General features: G+C 42.8%; 1 protein-coding gene across 1 annotated transcript; it reads right to left on the bottom strand.

The window, feature by feature from the left end:
• Positions 1-367: 367 nt before the first annotated feature.
• Positions 368-20,879, bottom strand: UBASH3A (ubiquitin associated and SH3 domain containing A). The gene is made up of 14 exons (XM_032206506.1): positions 20,767-20,879; positions 17,802-17,855; positions 15,934-16,120; positions 13,617-13,815; positions 12,082-12,251; positions 11,003-11,211; positions 9,976-10,102; positions 7,944-8,052; positions 6,451-6,573; positions 5,669-5,761; positions 4,327-4,471; positions 1,997-2,103; positions 1,398-1,504; positions 368-505 (listed from the first exon to the last, which is right to left on the bottom strand). The coding sequence occupies exons 1-14, from the start codon at positions 20,877-20,879 to the stop codon at positions 368-370; spliced, it is 1,881 nt and encodes a 626-aa protein (XP_032062397.1).
• Positions 20,880-22,192: the final 1,313 nt, after the last annotated feature.

The raw sequence follows: 22,192 nt of genomic DNA, 5'->3' as shown, positions 1-22,192 counted from the left end.
GCTGTATTTTGGTCTCAGAAAATGCAACAGAGTCTACTTTAGTGCCTTTACCAATAGATTTTATAACCAGGTAGTTCTGTATGTATTAAATGTTGCACATGGTACCTTCAAAAAAGGCTAAAAAGTAATTTCTTCACCACCAGAAGAATCATTGCTCCCTTGTATGCCAGTTCTGTGGTTCCTTTTCTCAGTCACAGAAGCAAAAGCAAAATTTAGGCACCAAACTCAGATATGTTTTCTGTGCTTTGACTACTTAGAGAGGGCAATTTCCACCCATTGTAACTTTTCTGGATGAACTGACGGACTGTGCTGAACCAGAAGCTGTCTCCACCTCATTTTTGACAGCTGCTACGACAGAGCTGGCTTTCTAGTCTTCCACGATACCATTTCTCCAGTTGAATGCTGCATTTGCTCCATGAGTTAATGTCTTCACTGGGGGGTTAACCATCTGCCATTTGTTCCCCTCTTTGAGCTCTTCACAGAAACACATGCCCAGTGAAGGGATCTAGGAAAGGACACAAGCAGGAGTTACCGGCATGGCCATTGCTTTGGCACGAAGAAGTCATTGTAGCAGAACAGAAGAGCAGATCCTGAGACCATTCTGGGAACAGAGAATGGGACATTTTGCTGCTTCTGAAGCAAACTGAAAACAGACTGGAGGCCTGTGGTGCAATAGCTGAGCCTGTGTCATCACCCTGCACTCATGCTTGGATTTGAAGATCAAGATGTGTTCACTCCTTATGCTTTGACAGCGGGTGGTAAAAATATATCTCACAACTGAATTCTCCTGTTGGTAATACCAAGGCAGATGGTAAAGAAAATGGGGGTGTAAAAATCTGCCACTGGTGCTAATGCACAAATAAAACAAACAAAAAACCTCTGTGACAGAGTCTCAAGTGCAGGCCTCACTTGTGAAGCTGGCAGAAAACCCTCCTCCACTTCATTCTGTAGCTGAGCACTTAAGCTGTGAACTTGCAGTGACCCAAAAAACATACAGCTTAGAGTGAGTCACTGAATATAGCTGCAGTTCACACTCACAACACCACAGGGAGAAGAAAGGCTCTTAGCCCTGCTTCTATATCAAGGAGGCTTGTGCCAGAGGGAAAAGTTTCCACATGTGCCTCTCATGTGGAGGTGTTACCTGGCACTGACTTCCCATGGGAGTTGGATGAAAATCTCCTCTGAAGAGTTAGCCTCTAGGTACATGCTGTTCAACAGGACAAAGTGCTTCTCTTATCCATCAGTGCTATGCTAGAACTACATGAGATTCCCTTTGTACTGAGAAAGCTAGTGTTACTGGTATTGGCATGCAGTTATACACATGCCTCGCTGCTTAAGAAATCTCCATATTAAAAGCACAAAGAGAAAGCTTCAAGCTGAATGAAAAGGCGTCTTACCTTTCGGACCACCTGGGCAAAGTCGCTGCTGTCCTTGGCAGGGAGTCCTATCAGAGGCCGGGTGAAAGATGCCAAGGAGGAGCCATGGCCCACGATGAGGATGACACCTGGTACACCACAGTAAGCAAAGAGAAGCAGTAAGGGGGTTGCAGCAAGCACTGTCAGGTTGCCATGCTGATGCTATAAAGTTGTTTAGGGGCTGTTTGGCTTTGCAGACATCTTTGACAATGTGGCAGGGTGAATTGTGCTGCTCAGAAAAAGTCAAACTTGTTGTAGACCTGCCAGCTAGTGAGAAAACACATTTCTTAACAGCTCTCCAGAAAAAATAGGTTATCTCATGCTGAGCTGTATCCTGATGTAGAATGACCATGCAAAGTACAAACTCTTGCAATTTAACAGTCTTCTGTTTATTTTTTTTTCCCTATCCCATAAATTGAATGTATTTTGATTTAGTATAGATGAGGCCAAGAACTACAAGTCTGCCTTGAACTCTGTGCAATACAAACTACCCATGATAAATGTGTTTCTGTTGGCAAATCTCTGCCTGTTCCTGGTATTGAAAGTGTCTAATAGAATATACAAAGATCTGAAACCTTTACCTTTGTTGGGGCAAGCAGTGACGATCTGTTTTATAGCTGCAGAACTTCTGCTTACATAGTCTTCATAACTTTCTGATGGTACCAGAGAAGAGAGTGGCATGTTGCTTCTGACAATAAAATCACAAATATATGTTAATCTAGATGAATACTTGGGCACTGTTAGCACTATTGAATGAGTATACCAGAGAAGAAAGACTTTGTTAAAAGAATCTTGGATAATCCACTGACTTAGCTGGCATGCTGATATCTCAGCTTGCATTAGCTTCCCCCACAATAACTTACATTAAATCTTATGACTACACTTTGTAGTGCATAAAGCACCAGATGCAGGGAAAACTGTGCTTTAATTAAACCTGTAGTTTACAGTGAATGCTGTTAAAAATTTAATTCCTAAGAAAAGCTTGTGCTTTGAGCAGTTCTGTTGGTAATGACCACCGTCCTTGTGTGGCTGCAGGCACATGGAGTGTTCCAGCTCCAGCCATCCTGACCGGGTTCAAACCAAGATGTTGATGACATGAATGCTTTCAAGAGATAGTCCCTCAGTATTAACCTCCTTAGTAAGCAAATCAAATCAAATCAAATCAAATCAAATCAAATCAAATCAAATTCAACAATGGACAAGGCATGCCAATATCAGCTGGACAAATGCATAGGAAAAGCTCTCACTGCTAGATTTAAAAAAATAGTATGTTTCCAAGGATGTAAACCAAAATGCACCATGCCTAAGCAAAACACCATGTTAGAAACCTGATAAACACCATGCATCCTGCCCAGACACATCACAAGGCTTCTCAGCAGCTTCCATGACCCCAGCTGTGTCTGTCCTTGGGAGGTAGAGGAATAGCCTGCGGTGCCCTGATGCGTGGTGGCCAGTGGTGCCAAGGGTAGGCAGCTGGGAAGGCCAAATTCCTGGTGGTGAGAGGCCCTGCTGGCCTCCCAGGGTGTTAATTTCTTTCTACAAACAACTGCCCCACCAATTTGATAGTCTCCTTATTCGGTGAATAGGCAGGAGTGAGATTAGATTAACATATTGTCGTAGGGCTTGGTATCGTAGTGTACTTTTACAGGTGAGTCCTCAGTACATTCCGTCAGCACGAACTGCAGAACTAGAAAATAAGTGGTAAAACCAGGTGGCAGGCTCCTACTATATTGTTAATCATAACTAATATTAATTCTGGCCAGGTTAAGTCCACTGACAGGGAACAGCCCGGGACTGGACCCAACTGATTGCTGTCCCTTGCAGTGGGTGAGTATGGTAAAGCCACCCCCTGAAACCCAAGGATTTTGAACCTTTCACGTGACAGGAAGAAAGCAGCATAATGTGTGCAATTTTACAGCTCATCTGCTCTGTTTTTGCCTGGACCCAAGTGAGCTGCAAGGGGGCTGAAAGCTGCAGTTAGCGCTGCTTCAGAGCTTTCCTCTGCACTTTCTACTGCTCTACAGTTGCACCCTTTCCTCTGTGGAAGTTTGAGGCAAATTATTCTGTATTGAAATAAACAGGGAAAACAGTCTGTTGGTGGTAAAACACACCAGCATGTACAATGACCCAAGAAAATGAAGAATTTTATTCCATTATGCAATTTCAAACGAAGATGCTCACTTAATTGCAAGATATACATTAAGAGCCTAGAAGTTTCCTTTCTTACACTTGTGAGAAACCCGAGACACAAACTTTTATTAACTGAGCAATTTCCTGGAGCAGGCTGTGCGCTGCACGTACGGAGCAGCCTGAGTGAGAGCAGGGCGAGGAGCTGGGCTGAACTGGAGGCTGATCATTTCCTGCTCCACTGTGGTTTGTGAGCACTCAGAGGTGGCATCACCCCCCTCCCCCAGCTGTGGGGCCCCCCCAAAAATCCTTTCTGAGCAGTGTTTCTCTTTGAGCAAGTCAAAACATAACACCCCCTTCCCCAACAGAATGGGGCATGAACACTCCTTGTAGTGAAGTGCTGTTATCCTGCGTGCCCCCAAAACCAGGAGGACAGCTGGCTTGTGTTGGAGTCACCTTTCTCAACCCCGTGGTAGAATTAAAGGTGAAATCAGAGCAGGGCTGATCCCATACACAAGCATCAGATGTGTGCCTGTGAGCCTGCTCATTATATGTGTGCACATGCTACCTGCCTGTGTGACTCCACATTAGAGCAGCAAAGTTGACTCTGGCCACAAGACCCCAAACAGCATATCTTTCTTTGAGAACAGATCATGAGGCTTGAAATTGATCATCATGACCCATTTTTTTGCAATGCTCATAATGGTTTATAATATATGAAGAGATGAGGAGATACCTCAGGAGAAAAAGAAGCAGCTTTATCAGCTAGACACGGAGCAATTACCTGTAACTTGTATCTATTTTGTAGGAGGCCTCTGTCAGTTCTGTTAGAGTCATGAAGTTGGGAATTGCTTTGTTTGCTTCCCACTTGGTCCATTCAAATAGTCCTGGTTCCACCCTGATTTTGACTTTTTGGTCTAATTTAAGCCCTGAAAAATAAAAAAAGAAAGTGTTCCTTAAAAAGAGAAAGGTACACACAAAGTGTTACATTTGGGCAGCACATTCTGCCTTGTTTGCTGTAATATTTTCATTACTAAAATGAATTACTTATTGTTGAACAAAAGAGATCGTGTTGTTCAAGTGAAGTCAACATATTCTTGTCTGACAGATGCTAAGGCACCAAAAATTCTTACATTGTTGTTATTCCCTGAGCTCTATTGTAAGTATCTCCAAGGTACAGAAGATAACAGAAGAAAAGATCTTAACAATGCTGCAATCTGAATAAACTTTATAAAGGATTTTTAAAACCTTTTTTATATAGCATTTTGCTCAGTGACCCTCTTTGCAGCAATAAATCATCCTACAGTGTCAAAAATTTAATTCTCATGTAAAAAGATGCATTCTTTTATTCATCATTCTCAAGAGAGGTTACTGAGTGGCATGAGATCTCAGAAGAAATGCACACTCTTACTAATATTGATGTATAGATGATAACCTGTGAACCTTTAACAGACCTATTGGAGGGGAGAGGTGAGGAAAAGGGAAAAGGAGAGAAGCAGAGGGGATGGGAGAGGAGGGACAGCGGTTCTAAAATATGAAGTATCATAGAGTCATTTAGGTTGGAAAAGACCTCTAAGATGATCAAGTCCAGCCATTAACCTAGCACTGCCAAGTCTACACTAAACCATGTCCCTAAATAAGTAAAATCATTTGGCTCGAAAAGGCAAACTTTTTGAGGAGAATGCCATGTTCCTTGATTCAAACAGGTATCCTTCAGAGCACTGGGAACATTTGTGTTTTGGCTCAGGAAGTTTCCTGAAAGAGCTGCCAGTGGTAATTTGATTTGTGGCTCCTAGTGCTGACTTCAACCTGTTGTGAAATGCCTCCATTTCAACTGACATCAGAGTCCATTTATGTGAAATGCCTCCATTTCACATAACATCAGTTTAAAGAGAGAGGGTTAGAGTTAATAGGATAGAGCTCTTCAGATCATACACCCAGCAAAAGATTTATTGCTGCCTATATTACCAGCCAGACAAAAACACCTTGTCTTCCCTGATTAAAAACGACAATAAATAAACACAGAGTTGTACATCTTCTTAATTGCTCATCTCAGAGACTTCAAAGAAGTTTGACAAAGACTTTCTCACAGTGGTGAAAGCACGCGATCAGTTTTTCTGCCTTACCCTGAAGCACAAGATGGGCTGTCTGTACACAGCGGAGGGCAGGTGATGAGTAGACGTAGCTGACTGCCACCTCCTGGTCCAGCAGAGCTTCCCCTGGTAGGAACAGCAATGTGAGGTGCTCTTTTACAAATCATCATGGATGAGAAACTGATGCAAAATGTTTTCTGCCAAAAAACAGCTGCGACCAAGCGTTGGAAGGGTAATTACAGCAGATGCACTCCAAACATGCAAGTAGCAGTTAGGTATTTGGCGGTCTCCTTATGCCTGAACCATCAGAGATAAGCACTTGCACCAGATTTCTATGTCAAAGTCAGGCATGCAAGCTCAGGGAGCAGAAACAACTTTGTCTGGTGAGTGAATCGAGTCAGACTAACCCATATCACCCATCCGGCAGTTATCTGTGATGAGGTGACCACAATCTGCTGACCATGAAGCTGCATCCTCCAGCCAGCCCCTTCACTTAGTGACAACTGAGTAAGGCGTTAGTCCCTTGCAGACTTGAAGCAGGACACAGCTAGTACTGCAGTTTCTTTCTTTTGAATTTATTTGCCAGTAACTAGCAGTCTGAATCTTCAAGATGAGCAACCAGCCTTGTTCTCTATTTTACTATTCAACAAGAACTTGCAGCGGTTGCCCATCAAGAAGATGGCAAAACTGAAGATGTTACCAAAAAGAGTGCTGCTAGGAAGTATTTCTGCTACAAAGCCAATGTGAGCTTTGGCAGATGATAAAAGCCTGCTTCCCAAAACCTTACATTTACTTTAAGATATTATCCACCTTACCTATAAGTCTTGACTGGAAAATACCACAGCAAGATAAAGGAGGATCTTGCTCAAAATGCTTCATGCTGTCTTTCCGTTTTGGTAGGGTGGGAGGAAAGTTGAGGTCTGCTCTGTAGTATTTTCCTGAAACGAGGTGGAACATTTTGCTGTGGTATGAGGGAGGCAGCAGCCATACATACAGTCTGCATTTTGTTGTAATGGCTCCATTTCTTTTGAATTCTCAGCCCAGAGTTACACCTCTGCTGGCAAATAGAACAGGCCAGGGGCCCTTCTCTGCTCACGAGGGCAAAAGATGCAGCAGGGCACCTGCATGAAGAGCTAATCTCCCTTCCCTCTACCTCCTACACCCACACTGAACACTGAGGATAGGTCCTGGTCTGTGCTCTCTCCAAAACTTGCCGAGAAACTGGGGGTGAGGGGGAGCTGCCATCAACCAAGACCATGCTGAGGAGAGAGCTAATAGCCAAGTGGAGTGGGGGATCATGGGTCAGGGCCTGAATAATGCATACAGGATCAGTTCAGCGGTATGGACATAGCATCTCACTGATGAAAACCCGCAGTGACTACCATTACCTTAAAGGGAACATGTTTTAAGGTCACAACACTGACTTGGGAAATCACCTGTCCTAACAAAAGAGCACCTCTTATGCAAGCTCTGAAGGAGATAAAGAAGGGGGTAGAGATAAAAGAGGACAAAAAGTCATGAGAATTTGGCCTTGTGGGACTCAAATGAAACAAAAATCCCCTATCAATATTCTTTTGCCATTGCCAAAAACATTTCCATTGAAGAAAAATGAAACTAATGAATTGATTATGAAGCTGGAAGGTACTGGCCTCATTATCTAGTATGAATTTCACAAATATAAGAGATCTCCAGCATAATGAAGGAGACTGTCAACACAAAGCTTCCTTCTGAACACCCCCTCCTTCTTGTTCCCCTTCTTCCTCCCAATACACACTTCCCTACTCTAGGTTTGCTGTCTCCACCACAAATATTTTTTTGACAGAGACAGAGAGAGAGCCAGGAAATTCAACATTTCATTTAGTTCTGTGTTTATGTGTCGTTTCCACCATGGTTTGCTCTTGCTCTTCCTCTGCAAGTCTGGCTAGGGATGTGCTGTATCAACAGATCATTGACACTGAGTTGAGCACAGAAATGTGAAGGGACCTGACAAACACCACCTGGGTCAGCTGAGTAACTAGTGGTAGAGATTTCATTTTCTGTGCATCTCCCACTGAGACATATGAATAGTACCACTATTGTATTTTTTTTTTTTGGCCTGTGGTGTTTATCCAACATAAACTTGAAGGACAGTAGGACATTATGAAGTACTGGTTACGTGAAGGTCAAAGCTGTGTTGTGCCTGACTGTACAATGTTAGTCACTCTTTTGTGTCAGCATTTACATCTACACTTAGGAGACTGAAATTTTTTACCCATTGCTATGTAAATTTCGTTCAGATTTGCTAAGATCCTCACATTATCTTACTCACCATCTGCAGTTAAGCACTGTTGAAGCCAAGATTTCCCAAAGACCTGATCAACTCTTTCCCCGTGGCGCATCACCAGCACACCTCTTCGCAGAGTAGCATTCTGAGAAAGCTGTATAAAAATTGTTTTCCATTACAACATTATATATACAACCTGCATGAAAAGTTTGGGTTCCTGGATGCTGCCCAACAGAGCAAGGAACAGCAGTGCTGTCCCAAGAGGTTTATAACAAGCACAGAAAGGGGAAAGAAAGGAATTGATAAAACATATTTTTTATGAAAATAGTAACCCTGATTGGCTCTCTGTTGAAGGCAAGTGAAGAATATCCCTGATCTTCATGTTAGGTTTTAACTCTGTTTACACTAGTGAAAGGTAGTGCTGCTAAATCTTTTAATTCCAGTGTGGTAAGGGGTTATAATTCTAGTTTATATCGTGTAGTTGGTATAAACAAAAGAGAGAAATTAGCTAAGTGGTTTAAGTGTTTCTTTTCCTACTGAAAATACTAGTTTCACACTTTTCTGACGGTGTGTGGTCAAGTTAGCAGTGAACCCAGATCTCCTGTAAGGCCACATTTTTCCTCAGTCCGCATGGAACTACAATTACATTCTAAATGTTTTGGGGTTAGTTTACAATGAACATAGATAGAGATGAAAAGATAAAGAGGAACTGCTCAAAGGCTTAAAATCCTTTTCAACAGCAACCCCTCGCAGCATTACTGCTGCAACGCTGAGGTTAGTGATGTGTATCTTCATTAGCATTGAAGGGAATTCTTATGAAGTGGTATGAGATATATGTATTTTGCTAAACACTACTGCATTTCTGCCATACGGCACTAATCAACCGCCATGAGGTCAGAGTTTAAAACTAAGATTTTGTGGTCTTGCTTTTCTGTTTGGGGGGAGCTCAGAGGCTGGGGAAGCTCCTAGACTGAAGACGTGCACATCTGCAAAAAGTGTTCCTCAGGCCAAGCTGTGCCTCTGCCACAGATCTGAGATAGATAAGGGGGCCAAGAGCACTCGAGAGCTGGTGAGAGGATGTGACTCTTGCAGAAGTGTCTGTCTTACAGCTTTATGCACAGTTGTCCTGTGGGGCCCCAGGATGGAAGTTCCCTCAGGGTGCTCTCAAGTTTCTCTGACATTAATACAAAGGAACCCAGGCTTATCCCCCAGCATGGGGAGAAGACTCTCTGCAGGACCAGCAAGACCAAAGGGGTCTCTGCAGCATGTCAGGAAAGGTCTGAGATGTAAAATACAGTTTTGACCACCCTGACAGTCAGAGCTAATAAGGCAGAATAGGAGCAAACATGCTGTAGGGAAAAGCCAGAGTCCCTCTCTATTTTACTCTTCCTACTAGGAGCTCTTTGGGAAACCTAGGAAAAATTGGTAAATTGGCTTTGAAACTCGACAAAAATGTAATCCCAGTGGTGCTAACCTGTCCAAGTAGCCGTTGTTTCTATAGGTCTGTGCAGTTATCTGCATTAGCTATGTACCTAAAACATTAAAGAAGATGAAACATTTACATGTGCTCAGATCCATGAGTACATAACCCCCCAGTGTGTCATGTAGAATTTGGGCATAAAAGTAACAATGAACAACGACCCTGATACTGCTCTAGTTACTCTGCTATGAAACCATTTGAAAGACAGGGGAAGATGTGCCTGCACCTTACTTGTCAGTCTCGTCACCATACCTCTGCACAGCCTGTGCTGTGCATCTGTGCACAGAGAATTCGTGTGCTGGGCTACTATGGCAGCAACAGAGTTTTATGAAAGAAGGCAAGGGTAATACCACATTGTATATACTACAAAATGTATATAATACATTATAATGTGCAGTGTGAGTGTATGCATATTTAATTTAATATTTAATTTTAAATATGCAATGTTATATATATATATATATATATTACAACATGATATGAAACTATTAAGGAGAACCAGGAAGAAACTATTAAATTTTATAAATGGTTTTACTTAATAGCATATCTGCACAACTATGTGGGAAAGATAAGAAATAAAAAAAAAAAAACAACTACCTGAAGTGAAAGAATATTGGTTACATTCCTTGATGTAACAGGATTATGGACTTCTCCATTCAGCTTTACATTAGGTTCATTTGCTGATTGGGTGACAAATTTTGAACCTGGTATGAAAGCATATTCCCTGCAAAAAAGGCAAAAGCAACACACACAAATACACACATAAAAAAACATATGGGTGTACACAAAAAAAAAGAAGGGATTTTTAAGTCACAATTTTGTCCACAGGCATGACAGACACAATGCATATTCCACTCAATATTTTTCACAGACATGCATTCTAGTTTACCACTTTACTCTTGAGTTATGGTCTGTCTGGTAAAAATGAGGCTAAAATAATATGAAGCGATGGCATGTATTGGGTGTAACCCTTCTAAGCGTGAGCTTCAAGCAGGAAACACTACCTGTTCGCCTCCTCTCTGCCTCTGAGAGCTCAGCAAGGACCGCACCTACACCTCCTTCTCCGAAAAGCTATCTCTAATCTACAAGTAGCATCAGCCACGCTGTCAGCTGCAGAGCAAAGTGCAGGAAGCCAGGCAGATGCCTGCTGATACAGGTTGAATAATTGACAAGGCAAGGGTGGGCGCATGGTGGTAGAGTAACATTCGCGTGGTTTCATTTCAAGTTAGCTTTGCAACCTCTTGAAAAGATGTGAAAGAAGAAAGAAAAAAAAAAAAAAAAAAAGAAAAGAAAAGAAAGCTGGAAGCCATGCTGAAGGCCCAGTCTACTCTAAAGAATGTGGACTTTTAAAATTCCTTAGGATGTTCAGGTTATTCGAGAGCAGAGAGAGGCCATTCTTTGAGAAGATGGACTCTGGATTTCCATGGGTGCGTGTCCTCTTCCTTTCCACTCAGAAATCTCATCTTCCCAACCGGACCCTGAGGACCCCCTCTGCCCTCCACATCCCACCCCACCTCCAGCTCTCACCTGGCAGCCCACAGCTGGCAGCAAGGAGGAGAACAATTTGCATAAAGCAAGAAGCACCCATGAAGCCCCAGCACGTGTGGAGAGGATTGTGACCAACCTATGCTTAACCCACGTGTCTGACTCATTGGCTCTCTCAGTGTAGTTTTCGGGAAGAAAACCCCTGCAGCCGGTCCGGTGTGAGGTCCCGATGACCCAGCCTTCGCTGACATCGGACTGCTGTGTTGGGTCGACGTAGATGAAGTCCCCGGCGTTTATCATGAGCTCATCGATGTTCTGGGGCTTGTACTGGAAGAGGGCCCTCAGTGTCTGGGGAGGGACAGAGCTTGGTCAGGCTGGAGCTGGCTGTTGCAGGGGGTGGCAGCAAATGGGGGACATGCGCTCAACCCTGCACTGGACACTGCCACCACCACCATTTCCTGTGCTGCAGCTTGCTCTTTCGTGGCAATTCAGCAGATACATAACAATGCATATGAAGTGCGTGTGAAAATAGGCACTTGGTATTCATAAAATTGCTTTTCCTGTAACTAGTACAAATTTATTTGAAAGCAAACATAACAAAATCTTTATCAGCTATTTTGGGGATTATTTGCAGCTCTCCTGAGTGTGACCAAAACCCAATATGAGACTTGAAATAAAACGAAACACTGATCTGATTGAAAAATACCAACGGCTTATCATTCCGTAGTTTAAATTTGGAAATGAAAACCAGAAAAATATTGACTATTTTTAACTGGGAGTCTGTTAAGCTGAAGATCATCAGGGACAACTGTGCCCTGCTCACTGGTGCATCATGGTTCAACAACCAAGAAAACTAATTCTGTCGAAAAAAATTTTACTGCAGAGCTGTGATCTGACAAGTCCTAGCAAATGTTCAAAGGTCATCACTTCCAGTATTTTGTTTTCTCCTAGCTAATTGTAAGATGAGTTCTTCTGATGGAGTTTGGAATTAGATCTTTTTGACGTGCAGGTCAAGCAGGTAACCATAAACTTATCTCCTACAGACTCAAGAGCACAGTTTTTCAGCCCAAAGAGGTACTTGAAACAACCATGCATTTTGAAGGACTGTACTGTGCATGCACTGATTTCTTCATGGAAAAAAAAAAAAAAAAAGCAAAATAAGTGTAGGAAATATTCTAACCACAGACTCAGAAAATTAAATGAATCTGATGACAGTACCTGGTAATGCACAAAACGCATGTCTCTTGAATAGAGAGCTGCTACCCACTGGCAGGTCTCCCCCGGGTTAATGCATTTGGCTAGTTGCTCCAAAGTCTTCTGGTGGTGAGGACAGAACTTGTGAGCCAAGGTAAGGTGGAGCTGCTTTAGGCAGGGCTTCACATGGCAATCTAGGAATAAAGCAATCAGCTTCACATCACAACATAGAAGTGAAGGTCATTTAAAGCTCCTCTTCTTGTTTTATCCTACATGCTTTGCATGATACAAGAAATATCTTAGTGATTAGTAGTAGAGTAGACCATAGTTTTACTGAATCATTGTTTTGTTGCATGTCATGGCTTTAATAATACCAAAATAAATCAGAAATCTGGACTGGATTTGCCCCTTAGCTTCAGCAGTGAGAAAAAAGAAAAACAAAACAAAAAATGTTTGATTTCCTTTCCCAGTCTAAGATATATCAAACTCTCTTCTCCCAGACCTAGCTATTCTGGGGCAGCACCCCTTCAGTCTCCACTGAAGATGCAGTTTCTCGGTGTTGTTTGGAAAATATCTACAGTGCTCATTGCACCAGTGTCTGGAAGTATGTGCCTGCTCCTAGGGCTTTACTTCTTTTCTTTAGGTCTCCCTTCTTTAGTGCTGCAGGCCTGATTTTAAATATATTTTTCTATTTCCTTATTTAATTTGTTACCTTGACAACTGCTAGCGTACAAGGCACTTCACCAACTGGTGATATGAGTTTAAAATATTTGTTTGCCCTTGCTGTGCTTCGGATGAAAAAATCCGGGGGTGCGGGAGATCCCCAGCTGGCACATAACCACTGAAAGGAGATGGGTGACTCAGTTTCAGGAGGAGAAGGACTTATGCGAGCACTAGGGAAAACCCAGGCCTGCCAGGCTGCATTTCTTTGCTTTTTCGTTTCTGCCTTCCTTCTCAGCCTGGCTACAGGGAGTTGAACATCCCCAAGTCAGTCTGCTGTCTTCCCAAAGCTGCATGTGAGATGGAGAAGTAAGCATAATTAGGATTTGGCTTGTTTCCTCCAGACACATTTTTTCTCTTTTTCTTCTGTCCCCTCGCAATCATGACACTGGTCGGTGGTGAAGAAAAGGTGGGTATTGGAGGTCTGGAGATAGGGAGGATTAAATCCCTGCTTGTCTTGGACATGCCGATCAATGTCCTCTCCAGTTACACAGCCAAACACTTCAGCGTGTAGATCAAGAAAATAAAGGTAAACCAAAACAAAACCATGTAAAACCTTTCACTAGATTTCTTAAAGAAGAAGAAATTTATAAAAGCTTTTAGTATTTTTCTTTTTTCTTGCTCATTGAGTTCAGCTAAAACGAAACCTTCTAGTGAAAAGCATTGTATCTTCGGAGTCTACAACAATCTCCCCATGCCAAGTTATTTTTGACTCTGTAGGAGGAAACTTGCAGTAAAACATCTGCTAGGTTGCTGCGGAGACACAGGAGTTGGTTTCAGTGTCATGTCTAAGCATTTGTGTGATGAGCCACCCATTTTCCCTCCGATGTTGATCCTACCTGCCAGGGCTGAAGCCTCTGAAGAGAAGGCCACAGCAATCTCTTTGAGGATATTTGCGTGGCTGTCGCTGATAAAGAAACCAAGGTAGCTGGTGGATGAATGTAGTGATAGGGAAATAGTTTGTGGAAATTTTTGTGAAAAGTTGTTGACGATTTGCTTTAAGATGTCGTACAGTAACTCCACTTTCTGGTCTTCGCACTGAAAGAAAACAGAGGAGGAGCATCCTTCACCCACCAGACCAACAGCTGCTCTGGTAGCCTGTCTCATACAGTAACACCAGAAAACAGGATAGGCATTTTTTCCCAAGAAAGACAACACACTTACAAACTTGCCTGAAATTCCTGGTATTAAAATCGTTAATATCAGGCAGCTTGGGCAGCACAGTAACCTGGTGCTATAGTAGGAGATGATCTTTTACCTTTACTTGTATCTAGGCAGGGTAGAAAAGAGCCAAAAGATTTTACCAGCTGACATGTGTGCACTAACCGATCTGAAATGAGGCAAGGAACATGATTTCCCTTTTCAATTCTAAGAAGGAATTTGTATTACTACAGGAATTTGTATTACTACTATTACTGCAATTTGTATCCTACAGTCCTTAGCTGGAATCACTCTGGTTAAAACTTTAACATCTCAGATGCTGAGCAACAGACACGGGAAAGTTAATAAGGAATCTTTGTAATTATGATCTTTAATGCTCTAATCACAGCAAATTAAAGGATTGTACAAAGCCACACTTCCACAAAAAGTGGCAATTAAGCAATTTAAGAAGTGGATAGACAAAAATGGAATTTTTGCCATCCAGCCAAAGGCACAGACATTAGTGATGTTTCCTTTCCACACTGTTTTACTCTCCATAGCAGCGTTACTTGCCCCATTCGGCTTTTGCACTGGGTCAAGCTGCTGAAGAGGATGAGCAGAAGAGAAGAAAGGAGCTACAAAACACCATGTCCTGCTGCTTAGACAGTCTTTCTCCCTCAAGCACTGGGCCACACACCCAGTGCTCAGTGAGGCTCAGGCAAGGTGAGGAGGGATGCACTGAGGGGGCACCTGCAGGCTGGGTTATGGGGGAAAGGGGTGGGTGGGAGCCTGCACCCAGGGCAAGTGCTGTGATCCTCCGAGGCTGACAAGCCCATGCAATGCAGGAGATGTGGGGCACTGGGAAACAGGAGGGGCAGGGCTGGGAGGAGGAGATGGAAGCCAGGTCAGTGGGTCTCGCTTTCTACATGTGAAGCAGCCAGGCCAGCTCTTGCTGACAGCTGAGGACCAGAGAATAGCACTGGAGGGTGCATTTATCCCTAGAAATATGCTACCTGAAACAGGGCTGAGGTACACGAGGTGAGGGATGCATTTCAATCATATCTTCCAGGGCCAGGCCTTTAAACTTGACAGCTTTCATAAGCATGGCATTCGTTATCAATTAATGGATTTTGTTGTGCATAATTGTGATTAATGGCCACAGAATACTATGCTATTTAATATTTTTCAACAAAATACTTGTATTTTTACTGTCTGTGCTTAGCAGCCTGGTTTAGTATGAAAATATAATTAACATAATGATTTTGTGCAGCTGCTCTATCTCATCTCTTTTTCAGTGCATCTCGGATGCAGCTGATGTTCATGCTCAGCATCAACAACATGCAAAAACTGGATTCCAGGTAGCTCCAGAGTTTGTCCAGACCAGCGACTCCTTGCTGGTCATTGCTGATACTGGCACATTCACTCCCAGAGGTGAAGCAGCCTTGCTGAGATGTTTGCTGAAGGGTTACTCAGCATTCAGAAGACCATGTAGGAGGACAGGAGCATCCAGAAGCAGAAAGTAACCAACCAGAAGTCCAGGTCAGGAGCCTAATTTCCGTGTAAAATTATTGAGAAAATGATTTAATTGCACTGCCAGACTATACTCCACCTCCCCTTGCTCCTTCTGAGCCTGTTCATCCTGCTTCTCTCTTTTTTACAAGCTTCAACAGCAAGTGTAAAAGCTGGCTCACCCCACCATAGCTATGGCCTACTGGCTGGAGCTTACTGGGGAGGCAGGAGTTTTCCTGAGATTGTCTAATATTAAAGTTGTCTACATCCAGTGATAACACTGTCCCTGCTGCACAGTTGTCTGAACACAGATACCCTAGGCAGGAAGGTTTAACATCACAGATCATGGGATCACAGGAGCACAGCATGACTGAGGCTGGCAGGGAGCTCTGGAGGCCACCTGCTCCAAGCCCTACCCAAGCAGGGCCACCCAGAGCAGGCTGCCCAGGGCCAAGCCCAGGCTTTTGAAGATCTCCAAGGAGGAGCTGCACATTTTTCATGCCTTACCGTGAAGAAGTCGCAGAGAGTGATGTGAGGGAAAATCTCATGGGCTCTGTTCTTCCCGCACTGGCGCTTGCTCTCCTTCCAAAACTCCTGCAGGCGGTTATAGAAGCAGCCGGTGGGACACAAGTAAAGAGCATACTCCTGAGGGATTGGGTCATCCAGAGAGGGATCATTGCAGTGAGAGTGCAACCTGAAATTAAAAGCATGACACACAGTGTAAACATATGCACTGCTTACTTTTCCTTCCTTGGTTGAAGACGTCCATAGTAGAAACTAGAAAAAGGAAATACAAAGTTGGTACTTTCTGACAAATGAAAAGCTAAAATGAAAGCTTCTTATAACATTCCTCTCGTATACTAACCAATGGAGCTGTATAGGCCTTTACTGTTTTTTGTGTTTTTTTATTTATTTATTTTTTTTTTTCAGCTTTGTGTGTGTGTGTGTGTGTACCCTGTATTTTATTAAGTGCCTTCAATTCTTTCAGTGTGTGAAAGCAAAAAGAAGAAAAAATATATATATATATTTAGGTCTTTAGGATTATTTCTCCCCATTTTTCACGATTGCAAACAGAGGACTGGAGGAGGGAAAAGAGGCAGTGGGTAGAAAGATGACAAAATGAAAAATATTCAAAGATTAAAAAAATACTCAAAAAGATCTGTCATATTGGTTCAGACCTAATAACAGCAAACAAGACAAATCAGAAAATGCATAGGCAAAGATCAGAGGTTTGTATCCCAGGTGATGATATACTCCACCTTGTTCTGCACATGCTCTATGTTTAACTTCACAGCTTTGGGACTGGGGGCGATTTTCAGAAAGCCTGGCGGCATCCTTGACAAAACTTTGGGAAGAACATATTACTCTCAAATGTTTTATCTAGCTTTCAAAAACAAAGCAATCAAACCAACCAAACAACCTGAAAACAAACAAACAAACAAAAACCACCTCCCCCCAAAAAGAAAGACAAAACCCAGGAAAGACTAGCTTGTACTTGAGAATGGATTAAAACAAAAAAGTGAGTTATCAACATTCTGATAACAGAGTGACCACTCTGTAGGAGTCTTGGTACAGACAAATAAAAAAACTTGAAGGGGGGTTGTCAAGGCTAACAAGTGATTTTGGCTCTAATGACACCTCCCTCTGACCATCAGCCTTTCAGCTTATTTTGTAATGACACTTTCTCAAGGGAAGAATATGGTCTGTTTGCCTTCAGTCATTGCCATTTAACCCCACGTTGGCACTACATGGCTTTGTAACTGCAGCCACTCTTTTACAGACATTTTCCTTGCTTTCTTCCTCCTTTCCTTAGGGATGAAGAGGACAGGTGACCCTATGACTTCGTAGCTGTTGCCCTAGGGTGCACACCGGGAGGTCCCACAAGGAGTACATGCTGTGCCAGGATGGATATTTACCCTGGTACATCTCTGAGTGCCTTCCTTGGCATGCCCCAATGCATGCCCCAGCCAAGGAGCCTGTGGTCCCTTTCCAATGAGCAGAACTTGGCAGCCAAGTCCAAAATTAAGCAGGAGGTTAAACTGAGGACAAGTGTCTGTCAAGAGCAGCAGTGACAAAGTCACTGAAACGTCACTGTGGGAAAAATAGCTGCTTGTGCCCAAGACTGCCCTGTGCTACCCAGCTCCTGATTTACCTCAGGCTTTCTACAAAAAAACTTGCTTCCCAGAAGAAGCACAAATAAAATTATTTCTTTCTTTGCATGCATTAAAATGAAAAAACATACAAAAAATGCCCACCTCATATGCAGGGTTTTTAACAGAGGCTAACTTTAAATTGAGTGACAGAATCAGCATGTGAACAAGTGTTTTTAGTCAGCTTTAATGTGAAAGCACACCTTAGAAATCACTGGTGCTTACCATTTTGCAGCTTCTTCTATTGTCTTTTGACCAGTAGCAGCCAAGGCTTTTTGTCTAGAAGAAAACAAAACAGATTCATCAGAATAACAAAATACATTAAGCTTTGTTTCCTATGACTTCTAGAAAATAAAGAAGAATGGACATGCAGTGGTCACTGGGTCTATTTTCCAGCACAGACAGGACCTATAATGACTAGGTAACTCCTGGCAAATGTTAATGTTCTTGAAGCCCTCCAGACAGTCTGTTCCACTGCAAGTATTTAATGCCTTGAAGAATGGTAACCTGTCCACACAATGCCCACAGGATGTATTCTGGAGATGTTTCCTCAGTAGTCCTACTCACTACATGGATTTCCCTAGTGTTGGGTAAGCCATCCCTCCACATACTGTAAGAGCAGTGTTTGCTCTGCTCATGGGATAATGTTTTTGTTAATGATAAGCCCAGATTCAAATGTCAGGCTCAGGTCCACACATACAACTAAAGCAAAACATGCTTACATTGGGGTTTGAAAATCTAGAGTGAGGACTTATGTAGCCCAGAAAAGAGCGAGATCTGAGCCGACAGCTCAATCTAAGATAAGGGACAATGTCTCAGTTTTCTCTCACTTACGCAACTGTCATTCTCTGGGATCAAATTTGATTTACATTTCCTTTTCTCCTTAGATCTTTCAAAATGACAACTATATTCTTCATATGAACACATTTTTGTGCCTAATGGTAAGTTTCTGGAAGCCAAAGGATCCCCAGTGTTTAAGTAGCACCTGCACTTCTGCTACTCTTCTGACTCCCCTTTCTCCATCACATCAAACACAAATGTTTGGTGTTTTTGTTGTGTTCCACACACAGCCTTTCCTGCTCTGCTGGTGATGCCAGCCTTTGTCACTCACTTGCTACACCTCAGTGCAAGTGTTTTATCACTTCATGCCGTGCTGCTCCTCCCATTCAGAAACGAGCACTTTTGAAAGATCTTGGCTTTGCAAACAGAGCTTGACTTCAGCTTTTCTTTACCATAAGGCCTGCACAATCATAAAAGTAATAAGACAAATAGTGACCTGAGACCACAGCCTGTCATGATGCTCAGCAACATCTTGCTCCCTCATACTCCCCTCTGTGCCTATTCCTGCCTTGTATCCCATCATATGAGTTGGTTGTAAGTACTTTGCAGCAGGGTTTATTCAGCCTTCACTATAAGCAGAACATTATGTTGTAACTAAACATCCTGTGCTTTCAAGGTGAACAATTGAAAGATAATGCTTAAGATAAATTCTGTATATTCCAAAGTCTTTCAGACAAACAGTAGGAATAAATCCTTGAAAATCTATATTAAAAATGGTATCTTTACAGGGACAATAAGCTGGCTCTTCCTTAAAGCAGAAAACTGCTGACATCGTTCAGTTCTGTCTAAGATGTCCATTTTTCTGATCTGAAGCTAGGCTTGATCCTCAACTATTTTTATTTTTTTTTTTGTTCTTTCTGAAAATGTTTCTTTTGCATGTGGCTACATTATGAAAGATTTCATAATATTTCCAAAAAAACCCTATTTTTCTCGGGCCAGGACATCACAAAAGAAAAATTTTAACTACTTTCATTTATGGTTGAATCCAGGAACTAAAAAGACTAAAAGCTTTTATAAAATGCCGTCCAAATTTTGAATGTCTTAAAGTCAGTAAAGACAAATAAAAAAAGAAACAAAGTGCTTTTGAACATTTTGTCAATTTATGTTGACTTGCATTGTACTTTGTCCACAGTTTCTTGATTCTTGAAAGCACAAAGCCATGTCAATAATAGCAGAAAGTCTTTTGAAGAGGATTTGAAGAACACCACATACAGAAAAAAAAAAAAAAAAGGAAAAAAAAAAAAGAAAAAAAAAAGGAAAAAAAAAAGAAAAAAAAAGGAAAAAAAAAAAGTGAAAACTAGCTATTACTTTGGGGTGACCAAACTTACTGTATCTACTACAGAAATTATGAGCCAGATTTTCAGCTCCACAGCTAAAATTCCACTGGAAATAACCAGGAAAAAAGAACCCACAGCTTCCTTGTAAGCTGTGCCATTGTGTCTAAAGATGATCCACTAGAAAATCAACACAGCACTCACATATAAAGCCAGTTCCACTTTAATTTTCAATTAAGAGTCAAAATGGAGGCTACACAGATATTGGTCTTCTTTTTCAAATACTCGTATGAGGGTTCCTTTAACATTTAAATAAAAGGATTCATTTTCTGAATAGCTGGCGTTGATAAGTCTCAGGTACAATCGGCTGCAACCACGGTGTCCAGACTTGCCCTTCAGAAGTTTGCAAATCCCTCACGAAACATCCCTGTCTGACCAGTGCCATGCCTGGAGGAGGACTGACCAACATCTTTCTTTTTCATTAACCTGGTTGTAAGTGCTGCCACCAGTTTATCTCCCCTCTATAGAGTTGCCAAGGATAGTGCCTGACATTTTCCAGATAGGACATGCATTTGGAAAGAGATCCTGATTGACGACAGAAAGAAAAAGTGACACTTACGTGGCATCTTGCCACATGAGCTTACTCTTTTAAAACAGTCTCCAGTGACACAACTCAGCAAGAGATTTTTGCCAGGCCTGAAGCAAACTTTGGGTAGAAGTTACATCCACATATAGCTCCCTTGTAATGACAATGATATGTGGAAAAAATGAAAGGATACATCCCAGGAGTGCAAATCGATTTAGTTCACTGCAAAGTCTCTCAACCTCAAGATGCGGAAGGGTGTGTGTCTTCTGATATGCGCAGTATTTTTAAAAATGGATCCAGAGAAGGCTGTTTTAGCAATAGGAAAAACACATGCTGCTCTACAAGGCATTCAAAGCCAGACAAGCCTGATCCCCATGTGGAGACATCACCCCTGAGAAGTGACAGGCTCTCTTGATGGAAAGCTGTCTGCTTTCAAGTTGTTAAGATAAACACCTTGTACTGCACAAAGGCAGCCGAAAGCAATACTCACGCGATGTGAGCTGGGAATCCTTTGGCCAGCAGAGACTCGAGGAGTACAGAGGGGCTTTTGCTCCTGTGCTTGTTGGCCACCTTTGCATACAGCTGCGTCTCGGCCACCGCCATCTCCGCTCTCCCTCTGACTGTGCTCGGTGCTGACAGATATTGGGAGGGGGGAGGAGGGAGCAAGAGAAGGAAGGAGTAAGAAAACGAGAGAGAGAGAGAGAGAAAGAGAAAGAGGCAGCTAAGAAAAAGATAAAAACCTCAAACCTCTTGTGATCTTTTCTGACAAAAGCTGACATCCTGTTTTCGTAGCATGTGCACCTATGAGTTTTTGTTTTAGGGTAGCTAAAAGAGCAGAAAGTATCTGCAGGCTGGTCCCGTCTGCCCTAGCAGAACATGACTAGCAGTCCAGGGGCAAACACCACAGACAGGGTGGACTGACTGAAGGTTTTGACACAGGATCTCTCAGCCCTTCATTTTAATTTATCTTCCTGAAGCCAAGAAACCCACCTGAGCTTCTACCGCAGAGGGAGGGAGGTGAGAGGGGATGTCCGGTGGCATGTAAGTTAGTTTGTAGGCTGAACTCATTCCTCGGGCTCAACATTCATGTTCACCAGCCTCTCCTGTACGTGGATCCCCTTGCGTTCTCAGCCAAAGGCCACAAGCTGGCCAACTGTGCAAAGCCGAACCCAGTGTCCCACCTAGATGCAGGGTCTGGTCCTGAGATGCAGCAGGCAGAAGCCTGTCCTTCCTGGTGGTGCCGATGCCACCACAGGAGCCCTCACGGAGTGGTGCTGGTGGATCCTTGGGTCTCACAGTGTGGTCGGAGCAGGTGAAATGGCCAGAGGCAGCTTTCCCTGGCTTGGGCTGTCCCTGCTGAGGGTACAGCCTCTTCCCGGGGCGGATGGGAATGAAGGAGTCACCACAGCTGCTGGGCTCACAGAACAAGCCCTCACACAGCCTTCTCTATACATCCTAATTTACTTTCTTACACAGCTACAGTGAAAGTGGCTTAAGAGATGCGGAGAGGCTTTTGATGCCATGGTCTGGGGGCGAATGGTTAATAGGAAGGTGATGCAGTGCCCTGTCCTTTGGGAGTGCCAGCTTCCATCATGCACAGCAAAGGGATTGACTGGCTTCCCTCACTGCAGACAAGCTCCAGGAGCTGGATGTTTTCATGGAAAACCTTCATTTATTCCCTGGCCTCTCAGGAGTCCTGTTTCCTGTATACTACTGTGGACTTTTGCTTCATGTCTCCTCCCCCATCTTCCCTCCACCCTCCCCTCAGTCACCTCTCTTTATTTAGTAAAATACCTCAAGCCATATTTGGACTTCTCTTGGGTATTTTGTGAATCTCAACATACATTTTCATTTTCTAAATCTTGGACTACAAGTTGATATAACAGTATCAGTACGGGCACACCGTTTTTAGGAAT

Source organism: Aythya fuligula, chromosome 1 (assembly GCF_009819795.1).
Source record: "Aythya fuligula isolate bAytFul2 chromosome 1, bAytFul2.pri, whole genome shotgun sequence".
Taxonomy (NCBI): Eukaryota; Metazoa; Chordata; class Aves; order Anseriformes; family Anatidae; genus Aythya; species Aythya fuligula.
The sequence above is the reverse complement of the archived record's forward strand: the minus strand, read 5'-3'. Positions and strand labels throughout refer to the sequence as shown.

Bases quoted from the DNA above. Each gene is read 5' to 3' on its own strand.
- UBASH3A (XM_032206506.1), bottom strand. From the start codon at position 20,879: ATGGCGGTGGCCGAGACGCAGCTGTATGCAAAGGTGGCCAACAAGCAC. The intron at 10,103-11,002 runs GTTGGTCACAAT...CCTTTTTTGCAG, and splicing joins GACACGTGGGTTAAGCATAG to GGAATATGCTTTCATACCAG. The intron at 8,053-9,975 runs GTAGTTGTTTTT...ATTTTTATACAG, and splicing joins CCAATATTCTTTCACTTCAG to CTTTCTCAGAATGCTACTCT.